Consider the following 19,787-nt stretch of genomic DNA (forward strand, 5'->3'; position numbering starts at 1 on the left):
TGTGGTCTATATTATGGTTGTTCCACTTTATATGTTTGTCATTTTGCCTCCGACGAAGATTCTGCTAGGATCGAAAGCTTAGGCCCCTTTTTGACTTTCTAATTTACTCCATTGGCTCTCTTTTATTAGATAAGCAGTTTTCAGCAGCTTCTTTTTGCCATTTCATTATATTTTCGTACTTTTGCACTTTGGCCGCACAAGGTCTCTGGTTAAGTTCAATTTGAATGGGTGATTTGTAACTGGTACATACATATAAAATAATTATATATAATAATAATATTCATCATCATCTCTCGTAATGAATTTTCTCTAACATGCCTGAGATTATAATCTTAAACACATATTGCGTAATTTTAATAAACACTTTGTTTGTTTTCCGAATGTGAATTAACATAATTATGATGGTGATAAGATATTTTTTTTTAAAACTGTTTACATGGTTTATATGTAATTGCTACTCAGATAACTTCCACATTCAAATGTTTATTGTTAATTGCGGAAATACAAAACCATTTTTGTTTTATACTGAGGATACCATTACATCCTATTTTTTAAATCCCTATTGATGTTATTGTTTTGTTTTGTGTGTGTGCCTTTTCATACAGTGAAAGAATACCAGCATTTTTATTCCATTTCATATTGATATTTGCTTTGAAATTCTATATACAAAGATATAATAAAAAACTTTCAATGTGGTAGAAAGATTAATACGTTCCCAAGCCTGCACTATTTGTGCGTGTGTGTGTAAAAAGAAGGTATTTTCGTTTATCAATAGACCAATTCGGGTTGGAGCCTGTTTTTATAGTAATTTCTTACTAGGGGCTTCATGTATACCCATTACCCATAACCCATTACAAAATTAACATATATTCAAATTACACAAAATCAACCAACGAAAATAAAGAGAATGGAAAAGCCAACTGAAAGTGGAAAAGTCTAATTCATAAAAATAACCAATAAGAGATAGAGGATGGAGATGAATAAGATGTTGGGATGATTACATAATAGGAATGTTGAACAAAAGAATCAGATGTGGGAATGTAATGAATGAACACATCTGAATAGGAAAGGAATGACAGGAGAAGCAGGTTGAAAGTCAAATGTAAATGGATGACAACAAAAGCATGAAGAATGTAAACAAAGCTGAACTAAATACCAAAGCTTGAACTGTAAATAACTATTAAAGGAAACCAAATGTCAAAATAACAGTCCTACATTCATACATCAGATTTCTAAGTTCGATTTTATTTCAAACAGAGAATATGATACAAAATCATTTCATACAATATTTAATATCTTTCCCCCATGCCTAAATCATTTTTAAATCCCCTTTAAATCCAGCCATCAAGCAAAACGGCGCTTGGCATGTATGAATAAATGAAGAACCGAAATTTATTTTCGGAATGATTCACCGAAATTATCTTCTACCACAAACACATGCACGTATACAATAATTGCATTTAGAAATCAAAAGCAAAGAAATAATTATTATGAGAATAATTAAAGTAAGTTTTCTGTGTCAGTATTTCAGTTAATCCTTAAATCACTTTTCTTGTGATTTAATCATCACCAAATACTCTCCCATGACCATCATACATACATACACACACATACATACATAACAGGTACTTATATAGCGCTTTACCAAAAATATGATCAAAGCGCTTTACAATAACTAAATAGTAATGATAATAATGAAATTACATTAAACAGCACTTAAAAATGTATCTACGGGGACTGGTGTCTGATCTTAATACCTGTTCACCCGCACTTTAAGGAATGATGATGATGATCATCATCATCATCTCCATCATGGCCTTCATTTTCACCATTATCACCATAATCCTCATTCTTATCATCTCCATCTTCATCATTATAAAATTATGAACAAAATAACATTTCCATTCTGCTTTATAAATGTATTTATTAATTTAATGAGTTTTATTCTGGGGTTGTCATTTTTTTCAAGCAATCTGCTTATAATGACAATCCTTCTCCTGCAAACTGTAAATGTTATAATTCTTTTTTTGTTGTTGGTAGTAGATCTTTAGAATGACTTTTTTATATTTAGTTTTGTTTTTATGTATGATTCATACCAAAATCAATTACCGATATATTATGTTTGGTACGTAATGGAAATTGTATTATAAACGAATGTTATGAATGCAGAAGAAAACAATAAATAAAATCAAATACAAAGCAAAAGAAAAAAAACCCTGTCTAAGTCGACTAATATAACACAACATAATTATTTTACACTGTTTGATACACCAAGCGCCTCGAATACTCTACAAAGTGTTTTGTGACATAACGTCATATTACATGTTCATAACTGTTCCTTTTTCACACGTAATAATTCCATCAACAAACTTATGGACTGGTAATATCATTTTGTAGTCACAGATAAGCAAGGTCATTGACCTCCATTTCCTCGGCTCTTTAGTACGCTCATCCTATATACCAAATAGTCAGGTAATAACATCTGATACAAATCTAGATATAATCATGACATTCAATTAGACTTTATACTAGATTTTCCTTTTAAAATATGGCTAAAACACCTGCGTAATAATATGATCAATTCTGTTTGATTCTGGTACTTATGCCATGTATACCTTGTTTTGCGTTGCAAACCTTTTCACATTTTAAACATTTTGTTGTTGTTGAAAATTTACATAACGAGTTAATTGATAACGTTGGAAACAAAAAGGGGGGTTAGTGTGTGTGTTGGGGTGTGCATTGTGAGACAAAGAAAGAGAGAGAGAAAGAAAGAATTTTAGAAAGAAATACAGAAAGAAAAAAAAAGGGGGAAAGAAAGAAAAGAAAAGAAAAGAAAGAAAGGAAGGAAGAAAGGAAGAAAAAATAAAGAAAGAAAGAATAAAGAAAGAAATAGGCGACAAAGTTAGAAAGTAAAATTTTTACAATCTTTTCTCAGCTCTAATGCGGAAATCAGGCGGTATCAATGCAATTCCAGGTATTGGTTCAGTATTTGTCGGTGAATCCTCAGACAAGTAAAAGTTGAATCTTTGAAGGAGACACGTGAAAGCCAGGAAGAGTTCCATCTTTGCCAATATCTCTCCCAAGCACGAACGACTCCCTATGAAGATTAAAGTAATATATCAATTGGTATATCATCAAAGTGATTGGAATTGGCTGTTGAAAAGGATTTTGATAATAACAAATAATAATTAACATTATTTGTATACTGCATATCATAAAACATGTCTCTAAGCGCTAAGAAAAAAATAGAAAGAGAGAAGGAATTTCAGCAAAATGACCCTGAAATTTACTGCAATTACCAGGGTTACAGGTAAATGTGCAGATGAGGATTACTGTGTATGCAAATTGCGCAAAAGTATGAAATTATAAAATCATTATGTTGTAAAACCTAACAAATAAATTCAAAGGTAAAAAGAAATATCAAACCAACATGACGCTGAAAATTTCATCAAATCTGTTGGTAAAGATTTCACAAAAATAGTTTCATCTTCCCTGTCGGTTTCCAATATGAACCCGATGACGTCACTCGTTATTTTTTTCTTTTGTATTCATTTTCTCTTTAACATAATACAAACACATGAGAGAGTTTCTGGTTAAAACTATGGACAAAGGTGCCCCTAATTATTACTCTTCACCGCGAGTAGCCCTCGGGAGAATAGTACTATGTAATGTTCCTTCGATGTGAATAGTTTCACCGAGATCCCCGTGTGCGTCATTGTAATTTGAATACAATTTGGGAAATGTCGTCTAAAAAGTGACGTCATTTTCGAAATAGTATAACATAAAGTGTCAATCATGCCAACATTCTGAAATAATTGAAATTACCTTTAAATACGAGAAGCTATTTCAACCAATCACAGAAGGATAAATATTTGATCCCAAATATAAAGTGAAATAAAGCTTTATTTCTTCCGGAAATAGTAAAATTTCAATTGTTGTTGCATATACAACTTTTTGTGAAACAAGGTGAATTTCAAAAAATGTAGTAACTCTCTTATTTTTCATTAAATTTTGATGAAATTGTCAGGCCCAAATTCACAAAGGTGGTTTTTAAAACCATCGGTTGAACCCATGGTTTATGCAGATTTCCTGTATAAATTACGCTTATTTACCGTGTATATTAAAAAAATGTCCAATGCTGATGCGCGCTTTTGTCACAGTGACACCTGTTGCCGTGGTTATCCACGCTATTCTATTCATGAGTCTACCGTTTTCAATTAATGAGCCCACTCTTCAAACAGTGAACTCATGAATAAAATAGCGTACTTAACCATGGCAACAGACGCCTCGCGAAACTTTTAAGCCTAAATTCGCGATGCGGGGTACGCGGTTCCGAAGTTACACAACATTTCGTAAGTGTATGCCAGACCTAAAAATTGCTCAAAACGTGATTTCATGGTATACAAATCCAATGCAATTCTGCATTTAGCCAAAATTCTTAAAGGTCAAGTCCACTCCAGGAAAAATATTGATTTGAATAAAAAGAGAAAAATCAAACTAGCAAATGCTGAAAATTTCATCAAAATCGGAAGTAAAATAAGAAAGTTATGACATTTTAAAGTTTTGCTTATTTTCACAAAACTGTGATAATCACAACTCAAATGAGATAGTCGATGATGTCCCTCATTCACTATTTTTTTTTTATTGTTTGAATTATACAATATTTCATTTTTATAGATTTGACAATAAGGACCAACTTGACTGAATCATAATATGATTATTATAGTATTATTATTATTATATTATACAGTGCCTATCAAAATAAAAAGTTTACACTTTGAAAAAGCACTGGGAATTAACAAAATATACAACATGTGGGTAATTTTTTCACATATAATCTTGGGTTTGGGTCTTATCTATCCAATGAAAGTAAAAGTTTTGACAGAATGTTACACTTGAGTGAGCACTGTCCATTTTTGTAAAGCTCGCAGAAATCTGTTTGCGCAGAAACGCTCGTTTTCACGCTGTGTCAAGGGGAAAGGGCGAAATCAAACTTATCCTGCGAAACATTTCTCATACATTTCCCTTGCACTTTAAGTCAATTGAAATAAAACGGATACATTCAAGCATTTTGTAACAGTTTTGCCACCCAAATTGAAATTTCAACACTTAGTCAGCACAACCTTTACCCCATTTTGTGCCAGCTAGATCTGAGGACATAACTGAATCTGAACAAAAGTTTATATCAGACATCTCCAGCATTTTTCACTAAGTTTTTATCATTTAAAGTGGTTTAACATTTCAATTTTCATTTGATACTTGTTTCTCCACACTTTTTCCAAGCTTGACAAATCAAGCCTAAGTCATTTCATGTAAATCACAGCTCAGTGTAAAGCAAATATCGTCACGATGGCCTCGGTGTTTGGGGGAGTGGGGTGGGGCGCAATGCACTCTTCGAAGTGTTTTGGGCAAGGAAACTAAGTTAAAAAAGGTGAAAGCAGTGGCGTAACTACGGGGGGGGGGGCATGGGGGGCACGTGCCCCCCCAATCAGCTGGCAAAAAAAAAAAAAAAAAAAAAAAAGGGGAGAAAAGGGAGAAAAAGAGGGAGAAGAAAGAAACGTAGTGGGAAAGAAGAATTTCTTGTTCATTATAATGTTATATTATATTATATGTTGTGTTATATTACATAAGAATTTTTTTTTTCATAACTTTATGAAACATAATGTGCTCAGGGCCTATTTGTTCATTATTCCTGGTACTAGCATTGTCTGTTTAACGATATATACATGTACAATCATGTTGTACCAAAACGTCCTGTTTTCAAGTCAATATGCACCAAATATATATCATCGCACTTCGAGTTATTATTGTTTTATGTAGTGACATATGCTTCTTTTCATGACTACTTAAAGTGATAGCCCCATTTTAAGGTCTGTATATAAAAAAAATCCTTGTTCGTGTTCGTGCTTACGTTCGAATTAGTGGATTGATGAGATTTGTCTGCTCCTCATGAATTCCTGAAATCGGTCCTTAAAATGTCTCTTTTTCTAATGTAAATATCAAAAATATTCAGCTCGCGCTTCGCGCTCGCATCATTTGTTTAGTGAAATACGTATGGTAATAGTAGATTCCTACAAACAAGCCTTAGAATGCCCCTCTTCAGATCTGAATTTCCTATATCTTCAGCTCGCACTTTGCGCTACTGAGATGCGTATGATAATCATGATTACTATGACTACAAAAAGCTCTTCATGTGTTTGAATGTGATTCTAACAAAATCAGCAATCGCTTGGCACTCGCATTGGATGACTATGGTGATATATGTATACTCTTAATGGATTAAAAAAAAGAAATAGTCCTTAAAATGTCCCTGTTTGGGGTCAATATATACAAAATTTTCAGCTCGCGCTTCGCGCTCGCATCATTTTGTACGTGAAGTACGTATGGTCTTCGTAAATTCCTACAAACAAGCCTTAGAATGCTTCTCTTCAGGTCTGAATTTCCTAAATTTTTAGCTCGCGCTTCGCTCTCGCAATATTTGATTAGTGAGATGCGTATTTTAATCATGATTACAATGACTACAAAAGGTGTTTCATGTTTTCTAACAAAATCAGCAAGCGCTTGGCACTCAAATTAGATGAGTATGGTGAGATATGTATTCTCTTATTTGATTTCTAAAAAATAGTCCTTAAACTGTTTCTGTTTGGGGTCAATAAATATAAAAATTTCAGCTCGCACTTCGCGCTCGCATTGTTTGTTTAGCGAGACAGATACGTATTTTTTTTTTTTTTAATAGCTTATTTTGACCATTTTAAGGTATGAATTTCAAAAATGTTCAGCTCGCGCTTCGCGCTCGCATCATTTGATCAGTGAGATACATTACATATCCGTTTAATGGCACAGTCCTTAAAATGTCTCTATATAAGGTCAATAGGCCCATACCTGGTAATTGAGCGCGATTTGCGCGCTCACTGAGCGACTCAAAATGTTTGCTGGTGCCCCCCCATGCCGTGACCCACGGTACGCCACTGGGTGAAAGATATCTTCAAATCAATTTGACTAGCTAAACTCCACGTGTTCTTCATGATTAAGGTCTACTTTTATTCACATAACTATTTGAAAGTTCTGCGCAAATCATTTTTCATTAACTGTTCAAAAGTAAGCGATGCTCACTCAAGCGGAAATATTTTTCGACAGTTATATCGTCATTTGCTTAAATGTATCTGTACCAATGTTAAAATGTGGAAAAATCTTCAGGATATTACAAATGTATGATTTTACAGGATTTTTTCTAAGTGTAAACTTTTTTTTGATACGCACTGTAGTATTAAACAATGCTCATTCCACATGTTCAAGGAGGAATTAATCGTTGTTTCACCTGACAATGAGGAGAAAAAATGAATATTTCATATTTCATGTAATAAAATACAAAAAAAGTGAGTGGATGACGTCATCAGTCTCCTCATTTGCCTACCCACCAGGGTGTGCAATATAACTGTGTTGTGAAATTAAGCAAAACTTAAAAATGTCATAACTTTCTTATTTTACATCCGATTTTGATGAAATTGTCAGTGTTATGCTTGTTGGATTTTTCCCTTTTTATTCAAATCAGCTTTTTGTTAGGGTGGACTTGTCCTTTAAATGCATCTTTATTTTTACTTTTATTGATTAAAAACAATTGATTTCATGTTATATAGGACTGAAATAGTGTCGCTGACAATTTTCATTGAAAAAAACAAAGAAATACATAGGAAATTTACGAAACAACGAACCAGTGGCGTAACTAAGGGGAGGGGGAGGGCACTTGCCCATCCCCATCGGCTGCCCCCCCCCCCCAACATAAAAAAAGAAACGGGGGGGGGGGGAGGAGAAAAAGAGAGAGAAAGGAGAAAGGGAGGAAAAAGAGGGAGAAAGGAAGAGATACGGAGTGGGAAATACGAAATTATTGTGCAATATAATATGATATAATATTATATTACATAAATATTTTTTTCATAACTTTATGAAATATAATTTGCTTAGGGCCGATGTGTTCATCGTTAGTTCCTGGTGCTCGCATGACATGTGCTTCTGTTTCACGACTACTTATAGTGATTGCCCCCTTTTAAGGTATAAATATAAAAAAATTCCAGTCCGTGCTTATATTCGCATTAGTGGATTGGTGAGATATGTCTGCTCTTCATGAATTCCTAAAATCAGTCCTTAAAATGCTCCCTTTTCTGATCTGAATATCAAATATTTTCAGCTCGCGCTTCGCGCACGCATCATTTGGTTAGTATTATACGTATGGTCTTCGTGAATTCCTACAAACAAATCCTTAAAATGCCCTTCGGATCTGAATTTCCTGAATTTTAAGCTCGCGCTTCGCGCTCGCAATAGTTGATTAGTGAAATGCGTATTACAATAACAAAAAAAACTGCTTCATATGCTTAGATATAAATCTAACAAATCAGTTAGCGCTTGGCACTCGCACACGTATACTATTAATGGATTTCTAAAAAAAATTGTCCTTAAAATGTTCATGTTTGGGGGTAAATATAAACAAGAATTTCAGCTCGCGCTTTGCGCTCGCATTGTTTGTTTAGCGAGACAGGTACGCATCATGACTAGAAATATTTGCTTATTATGTCCCTGCTTAAGTATGAATATCAAAATTTTCACCTCGCGCTTAGCGCTCGCATTATTTGATCAGTAAGATATATATCTGTTTAATGGCACACTTAAAAACGTCTCTATATAGGTCAGTATACCTGGCAATTAAGCGCGCTTCACACGCCCACTCTAATATAAGTGACTCAACATTTTTGCTGGTGCCCCCCCCCCCCCCATGAAATGACCCACGGCACGCCACTGCAATGGACAATACATACAAAAGAAAAGTAAAGAATCGTAAAAAGAGCGTCTAGACCAAATTTAGCAGTTTGGAGCAATATTCAAGGTTTTACAGCCAAATTATCATTGTATGCATTAATTAGCATGATTAATTAATCTAAAATAAGTTTGATTGATTTTGGAACAATTGAATAGGTGCCTATCAAATGAGGGACATTACGCCAAGAGGGACGCGCGCGCCAATTTTCGGCGAGATCGCTACCAAGATCATCGATAGGGGAGGGGGAGCAGCTCCTATACCTTGCCTGGGCTGTAACAGATCATGAACATATATCCCTTACTTAAAATATGTTGGTGTTTGACTAGTTGAGAACCTTTCACGTGACAAATCATAATTTCACCAGAAAAATGAAATTCATCGGAGATCAAAATAGTTCGTTACGTCAGAGTAGAATATATATTTTTTTTATTAAATCCGACTGAAAACCGCGCAATCATTCGGGCAGAGCGCACGACGGGCTGCCTCCGAGCTCCACCGGCAAGTCTGGTGATGCGACGGCGCAGACGCTTTATCTGGGTCCGCTAAGCGCAGCAAGTGAAGCCCCCCCCCCCCCCACTTTTTTCTAAAACCGTGTACAAAGACGTAAAAATAATCATATTTTGCATGCTCAGCCCCCCCCCCCCCCACTGTTGGCTCAGTCCCCCCCCCCTCCCTTTGAAAACCGTTTCGCGGCCCCTGCTTAAGCTGAATATCATAAACTTTCCGATAATTAGAATATCAATGTGAAATCGCGTCTTGCTTGTTTACAATGATTCTGCATGCTGAAAATGGCCGTCATTCGATCATCGAAAGATTCAGGCTGCTTAATTATAGCGGTAAGTGAAATTATTAGACGAGCTCACAGCCGCGCCGCGCAATACCAAACCACCTCGAGTAATGCTTGGGAGCCGGCTGGGTAGCAGCCACGCGCAGTCTATTCTGGAACCAGCTAGCGTATAGGCGATAAGCCATTTTTGCATAAATTAGAGCTAAGCTGATCTAGATTTTGTCCAGTTCATGGAGATGGGTCAATTAGGACAACATTACCAATATTTTTTTCGTTCAAACTTTAATATGGAAGGGATATGAAACAAAATATATCGGGTGTTTCTTTCGAAAGTATAGAGGAAGTATTCCTCGGTTGGTCCGGCAACCTCGGATAAAATATTTCCTCTATACTTTTTCAAACCCGGTATGACGACGGATTACCGACCACCACCACCAACACCACCACGGCTTGTCACTTAAAATCATGCGATATACTTCTAATTGATGTACTACCATGGGCTTACTAAGAACCTACCTGTACCAAATGGAATGAATGCATCCGGTTTGATAATGCTCTTCCCGTCTTCACTCAGAAATCGTGAAGGATTGAACTTGTCAGGCTGGTCCCAATACTCTGTACTGTGCATGAGCTCCCATATATTCACGAGGACCGCTAAAATTTTGAAGGCAACAGAAGATGACAAAAAAAAAAACATTGCAATATAAGAATGAGCTTACAAACTAAAGTTGTTACATTAATCTAATTCCCTTTGATATGTTGAAGCCATTTTTGATGCCTGTATATGTAAGTGATATGCTTAACTGACTTCTGTTTTGCAGATTGCTTACCAAACGACACCTGCCTGCATGCAGAATTGCAGTCAATCCTCAAAGGGGTATTATGTTATACTGATTGCATTTGCTACCACCGGTCTGTTAATACATATGTGTTTTACAGGAAAGGTATTGATTGTGCAAAAAGGATGTTACTCGACTGGAAATGCATGGCGGCAAACGACTTTGAGACACAAGCCACGTGGGATCCTAGTCGGAGTAAAATTGTTATGCATGAATGGATTATAATCCAAAGATATTTATCATATCACAACCCAGACGTAGGCTGTTTTGGACGGAGGAAGGGTCGGAGGGAGCTCAGAGGAAAGGTCGGAGTAGTGCCTTTCTGGACAGAGTTACGCCTACCTTTCTCCGAACAAATCCTTGTTCGGAGAAATGTAGGTGTCCAGACGGGCACTACTCCGACCTTTCCTCTGAGCTCCCTCCGACCCTTCTTCCGACCAAACTCCGTCCTACTGGATCCAGGAGTATCGTGGTCGGAGGAAGGCCTGAGTGACTTTAATTATTTTATTAAGGAAATAACGCAGAGGGAGACTCTGATCCGCCATCATGGGAGTCAGCGCATCCAGAGGATTATATGGGGATGGGGGCATCTATTGTTGCGACCTTCCAAACACAAAGGACAATCCTCTTTTCCGACGCCCTGCCCCCCCCCCCCCCGGTCGACTACTGACCTGTTCCTTTAGGAATGGAATATCCTTTGACCACAGTATCCCTACTGGTGAATCTAGGAAACCCAAGGGGTGCTACTGGTCGAAATCTCTGGATTTCCAAGATAGTTGCCATGGTCAGTGGCATTGCCTCCCTGTCTGCCATCGATGGTGAGCGATGATCGCCAATAATGCTATCAATTTCAGCTTGCACCTGGAAGATCGTTGGGAGAGTGCATCACAAAATATGATCAGACGTCGTAAAGTATATCAGGCCCTGTGAAGTCAAATGTAATTCTTCATCACTGTATCCAAAATGGGTTGTCAAAATATGAAACTGTTTGTATGCAAAGTATTCCCCTACAATTATAATCGATTGCCTATTACATCCACCAATAACTTTTGACGTGTAGTCGCTCTTAGACAAATATCGATTCATAACAGTGATAACAAAAATTGTTTTGAAAACAAAATCAAGACTGTAGACACAGGTCCAGTCAGTTACCACCTCCTGCCATTGTATTCCGTGAGCGGTTTGCATGGTTTGGATGATTTTAATTTGAACGCAAAGAAGAGAAATATGTTTACAAAATTACTAACGCAAATGATTAAGAAAATTGTTGCTTATTGACATGAAAATTGAATGAATGGCAAACTCGCAAATTTTGAGAATATCATTAATTTCATTTAGAATTCTGCATTCGAAGTCGTCTTCATATATCTGACTGAAAAAAAATGCTACAACGTATCCGGACAATTGGTTACGGAAAATATCTAGGCCTACCCCTGATAACAACCTTCGTGCTATATCTGTCCGCTATAAGGCTACGTACCCCATGATAATAGCCACCTTTCGCAATCCTCACGGAAGCTAATATTACGGTCCCCTAACACAAAAGTTAACGCTTAATCATACACTTGATTTTTAAGATTGATTGTACATGATAGTCAATAGAATCAAACGTAGAAAACTGCTCTACAATCAATGCTAAGCTTTGTGTTACAGGGGGGTTACAGGCCCTACAGATCTGCTTTTCGTGTGCAAAATTCTTTCCCGCGACACCCGCACTATACATGCATGTACATTACGACTGATGGCTGGAGATATTCGAAATGCAGGACCTACAATAGATTATGACATGGATAAGAAAGTGGTTTTTCAAACAAATCCGAGTACATATTGAGTGCGGAAAAAGTTACTGAATTAAGGCTTAGATATAGATCATTACAGTCCATCGAATCGATATTGCATTTAATGCGGATTATTGGTGGATCTCTGGCAATTGATTCCATGGGTCAAATCACCTCTCCAGCCGAAACCATTTCGCATGCGTTAATGATGTACACAGCATGTATAAGTCTGAACACGTACCAGCCGAATTTGCGGGTTTTTTCTTTTGTTTATTCCTACACAAGCGATATGCCCCTAGCACACAATGTAATGGGCATTATGTTTTACTTTCCCCAGAAATGGGGATTAGATTCGAATTCCCGGGGGGACCACTTCCATTGATGAGTGGATACCAGGCACGACCATGCGGTTTCGAAAACCACCATAAACAAGGGAAGCAAGGCTTTTCCAGATTATGAAAATGCATTTCTTAACAAGTATTTAGCTTGTGAAACCCTACAAGTATTGAAAACATATCCTCCTTTTCAGTATTTTAAACATCGTTTTTGACACCCTTATGACGTTACATAGGCCTATACGTAATGTCTTTACCCACTCTTTCCCTTTTTACGCGTGGTCACGCCTGGTATCCACTCTTCAATGGAAGTGGGCCCCCCGGGCGGCCTCTCGAGCTCTGGGAGGAACCAAATGTGGCTTTGGAATGTCGTCCTAAATCGGATATATCGCTGTTACCATAGTAGCAACCAGAATTTTGCACACGAAACGCAGATTGAATGTTTCCGTTCCAGATGCGAAACGAAAAAAAATCTCATGTCACACAATTTGCATTGCAGGACAGAGTTTTACGACCATGACGACGGGCCCAAAAATCTCTTCCAAAATCAACTACCGTCGCAAATAAGCGTTCGCCTTCTCCAACGAAAGGTCGGGAGTAACATGCGGGACACCCTCTCTCACCCAATGGATGGCAACACCCAGTGGCGTACCGTGGGTCACGGCATTGGGGGGGGGGGGCACCAGCCAAATTGTTGAGTCACTTAGTGGGCGCGCGAAGCGCGCTCAATTGCCAGTTATGCTGATTGAGACATTTTAAGGACTGTGCCATTAAACGGATATGTATCTCACTGATCAAATAATGCGAGCGCGGAGCGCGAGCTGAAAAGATTTTGATATTCAGGCCTAAAAAGGGACTTTATAAGCAATTTTTTTAATCATGATACATACCTGTCGCACTAAACAAACAATGCGTATATAGGCCTATTGACCCCAAACAGGGTTATTTTAAGGACTATTTTTTTTTGGAATTCATAATCTCACCATAGTGCTGATTTTGTTAGAATTAAAACGAAACACATGAAGCACATTTTGAAGTCATTGTAATCATGAACATGGCAACCCCAATGATGATTTACCCCCAGCAATCTTCAGTCATAGTCAAGAATGAATAGGACGATTAAGGGCCATTAGTTTCCGCACCTTCTTCATGGTATCAGGGTGCGATGCCATCAAGAGAATAGCCCACATCAACGTCGTACTCGTGGTCCCTGTCCCTGCCGCAAACAGATCAAAGATGCCACGCCACACCCTCGTCTCATCAAATACGATGTCATCTCTGCGTTTTTTCTGCTCTCGAATCTCCAAGACGTAGAGGTCAATGATGTCTCTGATGTGTTGATCATCGAGGCTGTTCTCGTGTTCCCGGACCATGCGCGTTACCAGAGATTTCAGCCGGAAGACCAGTTGTCGGAACTCAGAGTACAAAGGCGTGTGCAGGAGAAACGGGAAAAGTTGTCCCAAGGAGAAAAATGTGATGGATGACAGTGCACTGTGCATTCTTCCAATCAATTCCTTGAATTCTGGATCATTTAAATCAAACCTTCAAGGACCAGAAAGTATATAGAACAATCATTGCAATAAGACTATTAGTGAATGACTGGAAATTAATCTTTGACAGTTCGGTAATGCCTACCTGACATTCATAAAAAAAAGATTAGCAATATTGTATTCTTGTGAGAAAAATGTTAAATTTTACTTGTTTTCAACCAACACAGATGAACTTTCATGATAATATTGTATCTTGACCATTTGCAAAATAGAAACATCGCGATTAAGAATTAAAAGTTTATTGTTTTTATTTCATTTCTATATCTACTTTTCAACATACAAATGAAAAATGCAAAAATACAAATCAATTATAAACATCTGACTATTTTGCCGACTTCTAAATTTATGTTAAATTTGAGAATAAAGTACGGCGGACGGACGCCACTTGCACCGGCAATGGGATCCCTGATATTTCGCAATCACCTCTCTTCATGCAGTGGAGGCGAGGCGAGGCAAGGGGGGGGGGGGGGGGGGTGCTCAAAATTTTCGCAATAGAAGAAGCTGGTAGAGTAAATGGCAATTAGTCTGTGAAAGATCATAATTGTTATGATTAATCTAAAAGTATTCTATACTCGGTATTTTGAAAGATTCATGCATCGATCTCGTGAGTACCTCGGCGACAATTCGTGTACACTTACCTCTGTCCGAAGGTTATGCCGCAGATGATGCTGGATACGGAGTGGGTGATAAGTCCTTTTGGGTTAAAACTGGTTTCTTGGTTATTCTCGATGACCTCACAAAGTATGTTCGCCTCTTCGATGATCCGTTGTTCCATGCTGTACTTCCCAACGCCGAACGTCCTCATAGCACCAAGGCCAAAGCGACGACGAGCCTTCCATACAGGGCCATTGTCGAAAGCAAAACTACCTGAAAAAAAATGAATGGCTAAACTTAATACTGAGTTGAAACGAGTGTTGATTTACGCTCTCTGAATTGTGATGGTAAAAGACATTAAATCCATTATGAACCTTGGCGTACTGTGCAAAACGGTCCGAATTGAGTTCTTGTTTGGTCCCATTCCTGTTATGCCAAATATTGCGATAATAATGAAAAAAAGTGTATGTTTATTCCTTGATTCATTTATTCGGTTGTTTATTCATAATGTACATATTTATTTATTTATTTATTTATGCAATAATTTATTTCTTTATTTATTTCATATATTCAAAAATAGTAGCTCAATCAGCAAAGCACGTATTGGTTCCATTTTGGGCCCTTTTTTTTGGGGGGGGGGGCACCAGCAAAAATGTTGAGTCACTTCGTGAGCGCGCGAAGCGCGCTCAGTTGCCAGGTATACTGACCTAATAGAGACATTTTAAAGACAATGCCATTAAACGGATATGTACCTCACTAATCAAATAATGCGAGCGCGAAGGGCGGGCTGAAAATGTTGATATTCACACTTAAAAAGGGACATTATAATCAAAATTTCGTAATCATGATACGTAACTGTCTCGCTAAACAATGCGAGCGCGAAGTGCGAGCTGAAATTTTGGTATATGTATTGACCCCAAGCAAGGAGATTTTAAGGACTATATTTTAGGAATCCATTAAGAGTATACATATCTAACCATAGTCATCTAATGCGAGTGCCAAGCGCTTGCTGATTTTGTTAGAATTACATCTAAACACATAAAGCACTTGTAGTCATTGTAATCATGCATATCATACGCATCTCACTAATCAAACATTGCGAGCGCGAAGCGCGAGCTGAAAATTTAGATAATTCAGACCTGAAGAGGGGCATTTTAAGGCTTGTTTGTAGGAATTCACGAAGACCATACGTATTTCACTAATCAAGTGATGCGAGCGCGAAGCGCGAGCTGAAAATTTTTGATATTTACATCAGAAAAAGGGACATTTCAAGGACTGATCCGTATTCATGGAGAGCAGACATTTCTCACCAATCCACTAATGCGAACGTAATTACGGACAGGAAATGTTTTATATTAAGACCTTAACATGGGGCAATCACTTTAAGTAGTCATGAAAAAGAAGCATATGTCACTACATAAAACAATAATAACTCGAAGTGCGAGGAAATATATTTGGTGTATATTGACTTGAAAACGGGAGGTGTTAGTACAACAGGATTATATATTCCATTAAACAGACAATGAAAGCACCAAGAACAGTGAAGACCCTAGAAAATTATGTTTCATAAAGTTATGATAAAAATGTTTATTATGTAATGTAACATAACATAATTATAATGTAAAATTATAATGAATAAGAAGTTCTTCTTTCCCACTTCGTTTCTCTTCCTTTCTCCCTCTTTTTCTCCTTTTCCCCGTTTTCTTTTTGGCCAGCCGATTGGGGGGGGGGGGGGGCACGTGCGCCCCACCGTAGTTACGCCACTGCCTATCTACACAGAGAGAAAATTAAAGCTATATATATATATATTCAATACATGAACCTGCATGCAAAATGTTACAAAGTTATTGAGTATGAATTTAGGTAGTGTCACTTTAACATTATACCTACACAATGGAACATGTTTTAATGGATGATCTGCTGTGATAACTCCTATAAAATAGGTTTACCATTGAGAAACCTATATTAATCTGAAAGTTTAACTCTTGATAATTCTTGATAATTTGCTACAACCTAATTACCCGCAGAACCAAGAGCGTATTTGAGCAGAGGGGGCATATGTCGGTCTGAAAAGGCATCGGACTGGTTCACGAAGGTCTCTTTAACCGCATCGATGTCGTTCATCACCATGATCGTCTGGGGTCCTACACGAATTGAGAAAATGTTGCCGTACTTGTCCATCAGTCCTCGGAAGACATGGCGAAAGTCACCACGGAGCATAAGAAGATGTCCGATCAGTGGGAGACCCGGAGGCGAAGGGGGCAGAGGAAGCGCCGACTTTCTTCTTGCTTTGGATCCCACCACCAGCCATTTTACAAGAAGGAAGGCAGCGACGAACACCAGCCCATCTCTCAATCTGTTAGTTTGGAATATACCCATATCCATATTCCGTCTCCACGTATATTGACTTTGTTAGTAAAATCAATATCCCGAAAATATTAAGCAGCTCTCAGTCCGCTGTAATAGGCCTCTATTTCTGACTACTGGTCAAACAATGCGCAGTGATCAAACCTTTCTTTGAATTTGTTTGCACAACTTTGAAAGGTGTATCCACTCAAAGAATCGACTCAAGGACAATCAAATCACCTTTCAGATCCGACTCTATTACTATGCTTGCAACCATGTTACACATTCTTACAGTACACAGACACAGGTCCCTTTCCCCCAACGAGAGTCTATACTCAATCTTCTCTTGATTTCAAAAGCTCAGGTTAATGGAGATATCTCCAGCGTTAAACTACGACCTTGCACGTCCGATTATTCTGTTACAAACGAAAATAAAAAAGTATCTTTGAAGTTTCAAAACACATGAGTGGTGTATTTGATTTATTGCAGCACGAAATGAAATGGTGGATGCTCCCGTGGATTCTGAACAAAAGAGTTTATTGTCATGCAACATCATGCGGTTGGCTTACGAGACCTAGATGTTACTACGCTGTGTAGGCCCACACCATTACGTGTGAAGGTATGGTGAAAAAATCTTGGGTGAAATATTTTTTTTTAATGCGAATGCAGCTATGCATGTCATCAGATATACCTGAAACACGTCGCCTTGTTATGCTGACATCTGAACTAGTACGTTCAAAGTCCACCTGGGCTCCCATCTCATAAATAATTGTTATAATAACAAAATATACACAATTTCTGAGGTAAGCTCACTATCAGCCAGTCAATCTGGAGTATTTCAGTAGCTTAAAACTGTTATTGCAGATTCAGGTTTGATGAAACGGGCACCTGATAACTCTCTTTTCAATATGACATTGAATTGATTTGGTAGCGAGTTCCATTTTTTCTGAAAAGGTTGGGCCCTCAACTCGGCTCATCCAAATGCAAAAATGCGAATGCATGTATGCTGATATATTGTAAATATGTTGTTAGATTTTTTTAATGTTTTTACGCTGTCATTACCATGTTTATATTGATTTCACTCATCTGCGATTCTTGGAATATTTGCCCAAACTCTTGGAATATTTCTGATATTCCAATCTGAGCCATCCAATATAATAAAATACTTGATTAGTTATAATATTATGTGCGACGGAGATAACAGCGGATCTGGTTAAACATCATACAAAAAAAATGTAATTTGTAATTTTAAATGATAATCATTCATGTTTATCTCATTACTTTCTAAGTTAGTCAGTCTACATAATCTCTATGGAAGGGGTCAGAGGCCCTAAAATGCATGATTCTCAACTGAGGAGTGGATCGGTGGGAGGAGGGGGGGGGGGGGGGGGCTAAAGGTATGGGCAGTTTTGGGCACACCCCTTACATTATGAAACAAAAGGCGTACCCCGTAAATTGCTTCATTTGGGACTGACGATCTTTTTTTTTTGGGGGGGGGAGCTTGTCAAGTTTGTTTTCTGGAGAGAAAATTCCTTTCTTTGGGAGGGCTAACCTGCGTAAATAAAACTGAAATGAATGAATAAATGAATAAATAAGTGATAACCATTTTTGGGGTGTTTTTGATAGTCTAAATTTTCGGAGGAACACACCCCTTGCACCCCCCCCCCCATGTGCCGTCAGTGACATTCACATGTACTTTGTGCAAATGATTGTGTTGCCTTCTTAAAAATAGAACACCGAAACAATTGGAAATGTAAATATTTATTCATCATTTCTGTCTAGGCCTTTTGGAATCATGTAACTAAATATCGTGATTGTCTTGCAAATTGTCATGGACTCTATACCCTTCAATATATCGCTTGAAGTTATTCAAACGAAAAAAAGTCAATTTAACAGTGCATGCTTATTTAAATGAAACAAAATCCCAAAGAGGGTGTATCAATATTATTTAGAAGGGTGAAATGAGAGAAGTGCGATTTAAAACAAGTCTCATCAAAATCGGGTATAAATAAGAGTTGTGGAAATTTAAGAGGCATTACAACACTTTTTATAGGGATCCACAAATTGGCAAAAAGCTTCCAAAATCGCTGATTTTGGGGAAAATGTCAATTTGTTTTGTACACAAATTTTCAGATTTCCCCTTTACCTTACATAGCCCTATTTCTGCTTGTCTCTTTCCTGAACCTAACATACAAGTTAATTATATCTTCATATCATTATGTTTTGCTTGGGAGGCAAGATGCGGAATGAAACATTTTGGGGAAAATCTGAAAATTTGTGTACAAATCCAATTGAGAGTTGTCCACTACAATCAGCTAATTTGAAGGACCTTTTATAGAAATTGATGATAAGGATGCATCTCACTATTAAAAATACGAGCGTGCAGTGCGAGCTGCAAAGTTTTTGAAAATCAGACCTGAACGCGACATTTTGGATACTTTTTTAATCATATAATAATTAATAGGACGTTCCTCACTAATCCCTGATGATGATTACAAAAAATATGCTTACAATGTAACATTTTTAAAGTGATTGGTCAACATTGGTTTGACTTTTAAAAAAATGTTACAAAAATGAAGCCCAGAAAAAATTGCGTTCGAAAATAATTATTTAGTGCTTCAAAAATTGAAATATAAAGTGACCGAAAACACCATCTTAATTTCATTCCATACGCTTATGTGTACTATTTAGGCGTCTATAAGACGCCTTTTTACAAAATCGGGGTTTGCCTTGTAGTTTTATCTTT

General features: G+C 37.4%; 1 protein-coding gene across 2 annotated transcripts; it reads right to left on the reverse strand.

The window, feature by feature from the left end:
* Positions 1-1,224: 1,224 nt before the first annotated feature.
* Positions 1,225-18,038, reverse strand: LOC129253878 (cytochrome P450 2U1-like). 2 transcript variants are annotated; one of them, XM_064103516.1, is made up of 6 exons: positions 17,733-18,038; positions 14,740-14,968; positions 13,694-14,093; positions 11,110-11,299; positions 10,116-10,253; positions 1,225-3,097 (listed from the first exon to the last, which is right to left on the reverse strand). In XM_064103516.1, exons 1-6 carry the CDS (start codon positions 17,797-17,799, stop codon positions 2,919-2,921), a joined length of 1,203 nt encoding a protein of 400 aa, XP_063959586.1. In that variant the 5' UTR covers positions 17,800-18,038; the 3' UTR covers positions 1,225-2,918. The 2 variants fall into 2 exon arrangements, with proteins under 2 accessions (XP_063959586.1, XP_063959582.1); XM_064103512.1 differs by having other exon boundaries at positions 16,717-17,774.
* Between the last annotated feature and the right edge of the window lie 1,749 nt (positions 18,039-19,787).

This window comes from Lytechinus pictus, chromosome 1 (genome assembly GCF_037042905.1).
Source record: "Lytechinus pictus isolate F3 Inbred chromosome 1, Lp3.0, whole genome shotgun sequence".
Taxonomy (NCBI): domain Eukaryota; kingdom Metazoa; phylum Echinodermata; class Echinoidea; order Temnopleuroida; family Toxopneustidae; genus Lytechinus; species Lytechinus pictus.

Bases quoted from the DNA above. Each gene is read 5' to 3' on its own strand.
- LOC129253878 (XM_064103512.1), bottom strand. From the start codon at position 17,080: ATGGATATGGGTATATTCCAAACTAACAGATTGAGAGATGGGCTGGTG. The intron at 14,969-16,716 runs GTAATTAGGTTG...ATTTTTTTTCAG, and splicing joins ATACGCTCTTGGTTCTGCGG to GTAGTTTTGCTTTCGACAAT. The intron at 14,094-14,739 runs GTAAGTGTACAC...TGGTCCTTGAAG, and splicing joins GGCATAACCTTCGGACAGAG to GTTTGATTTAAATGATCCAG.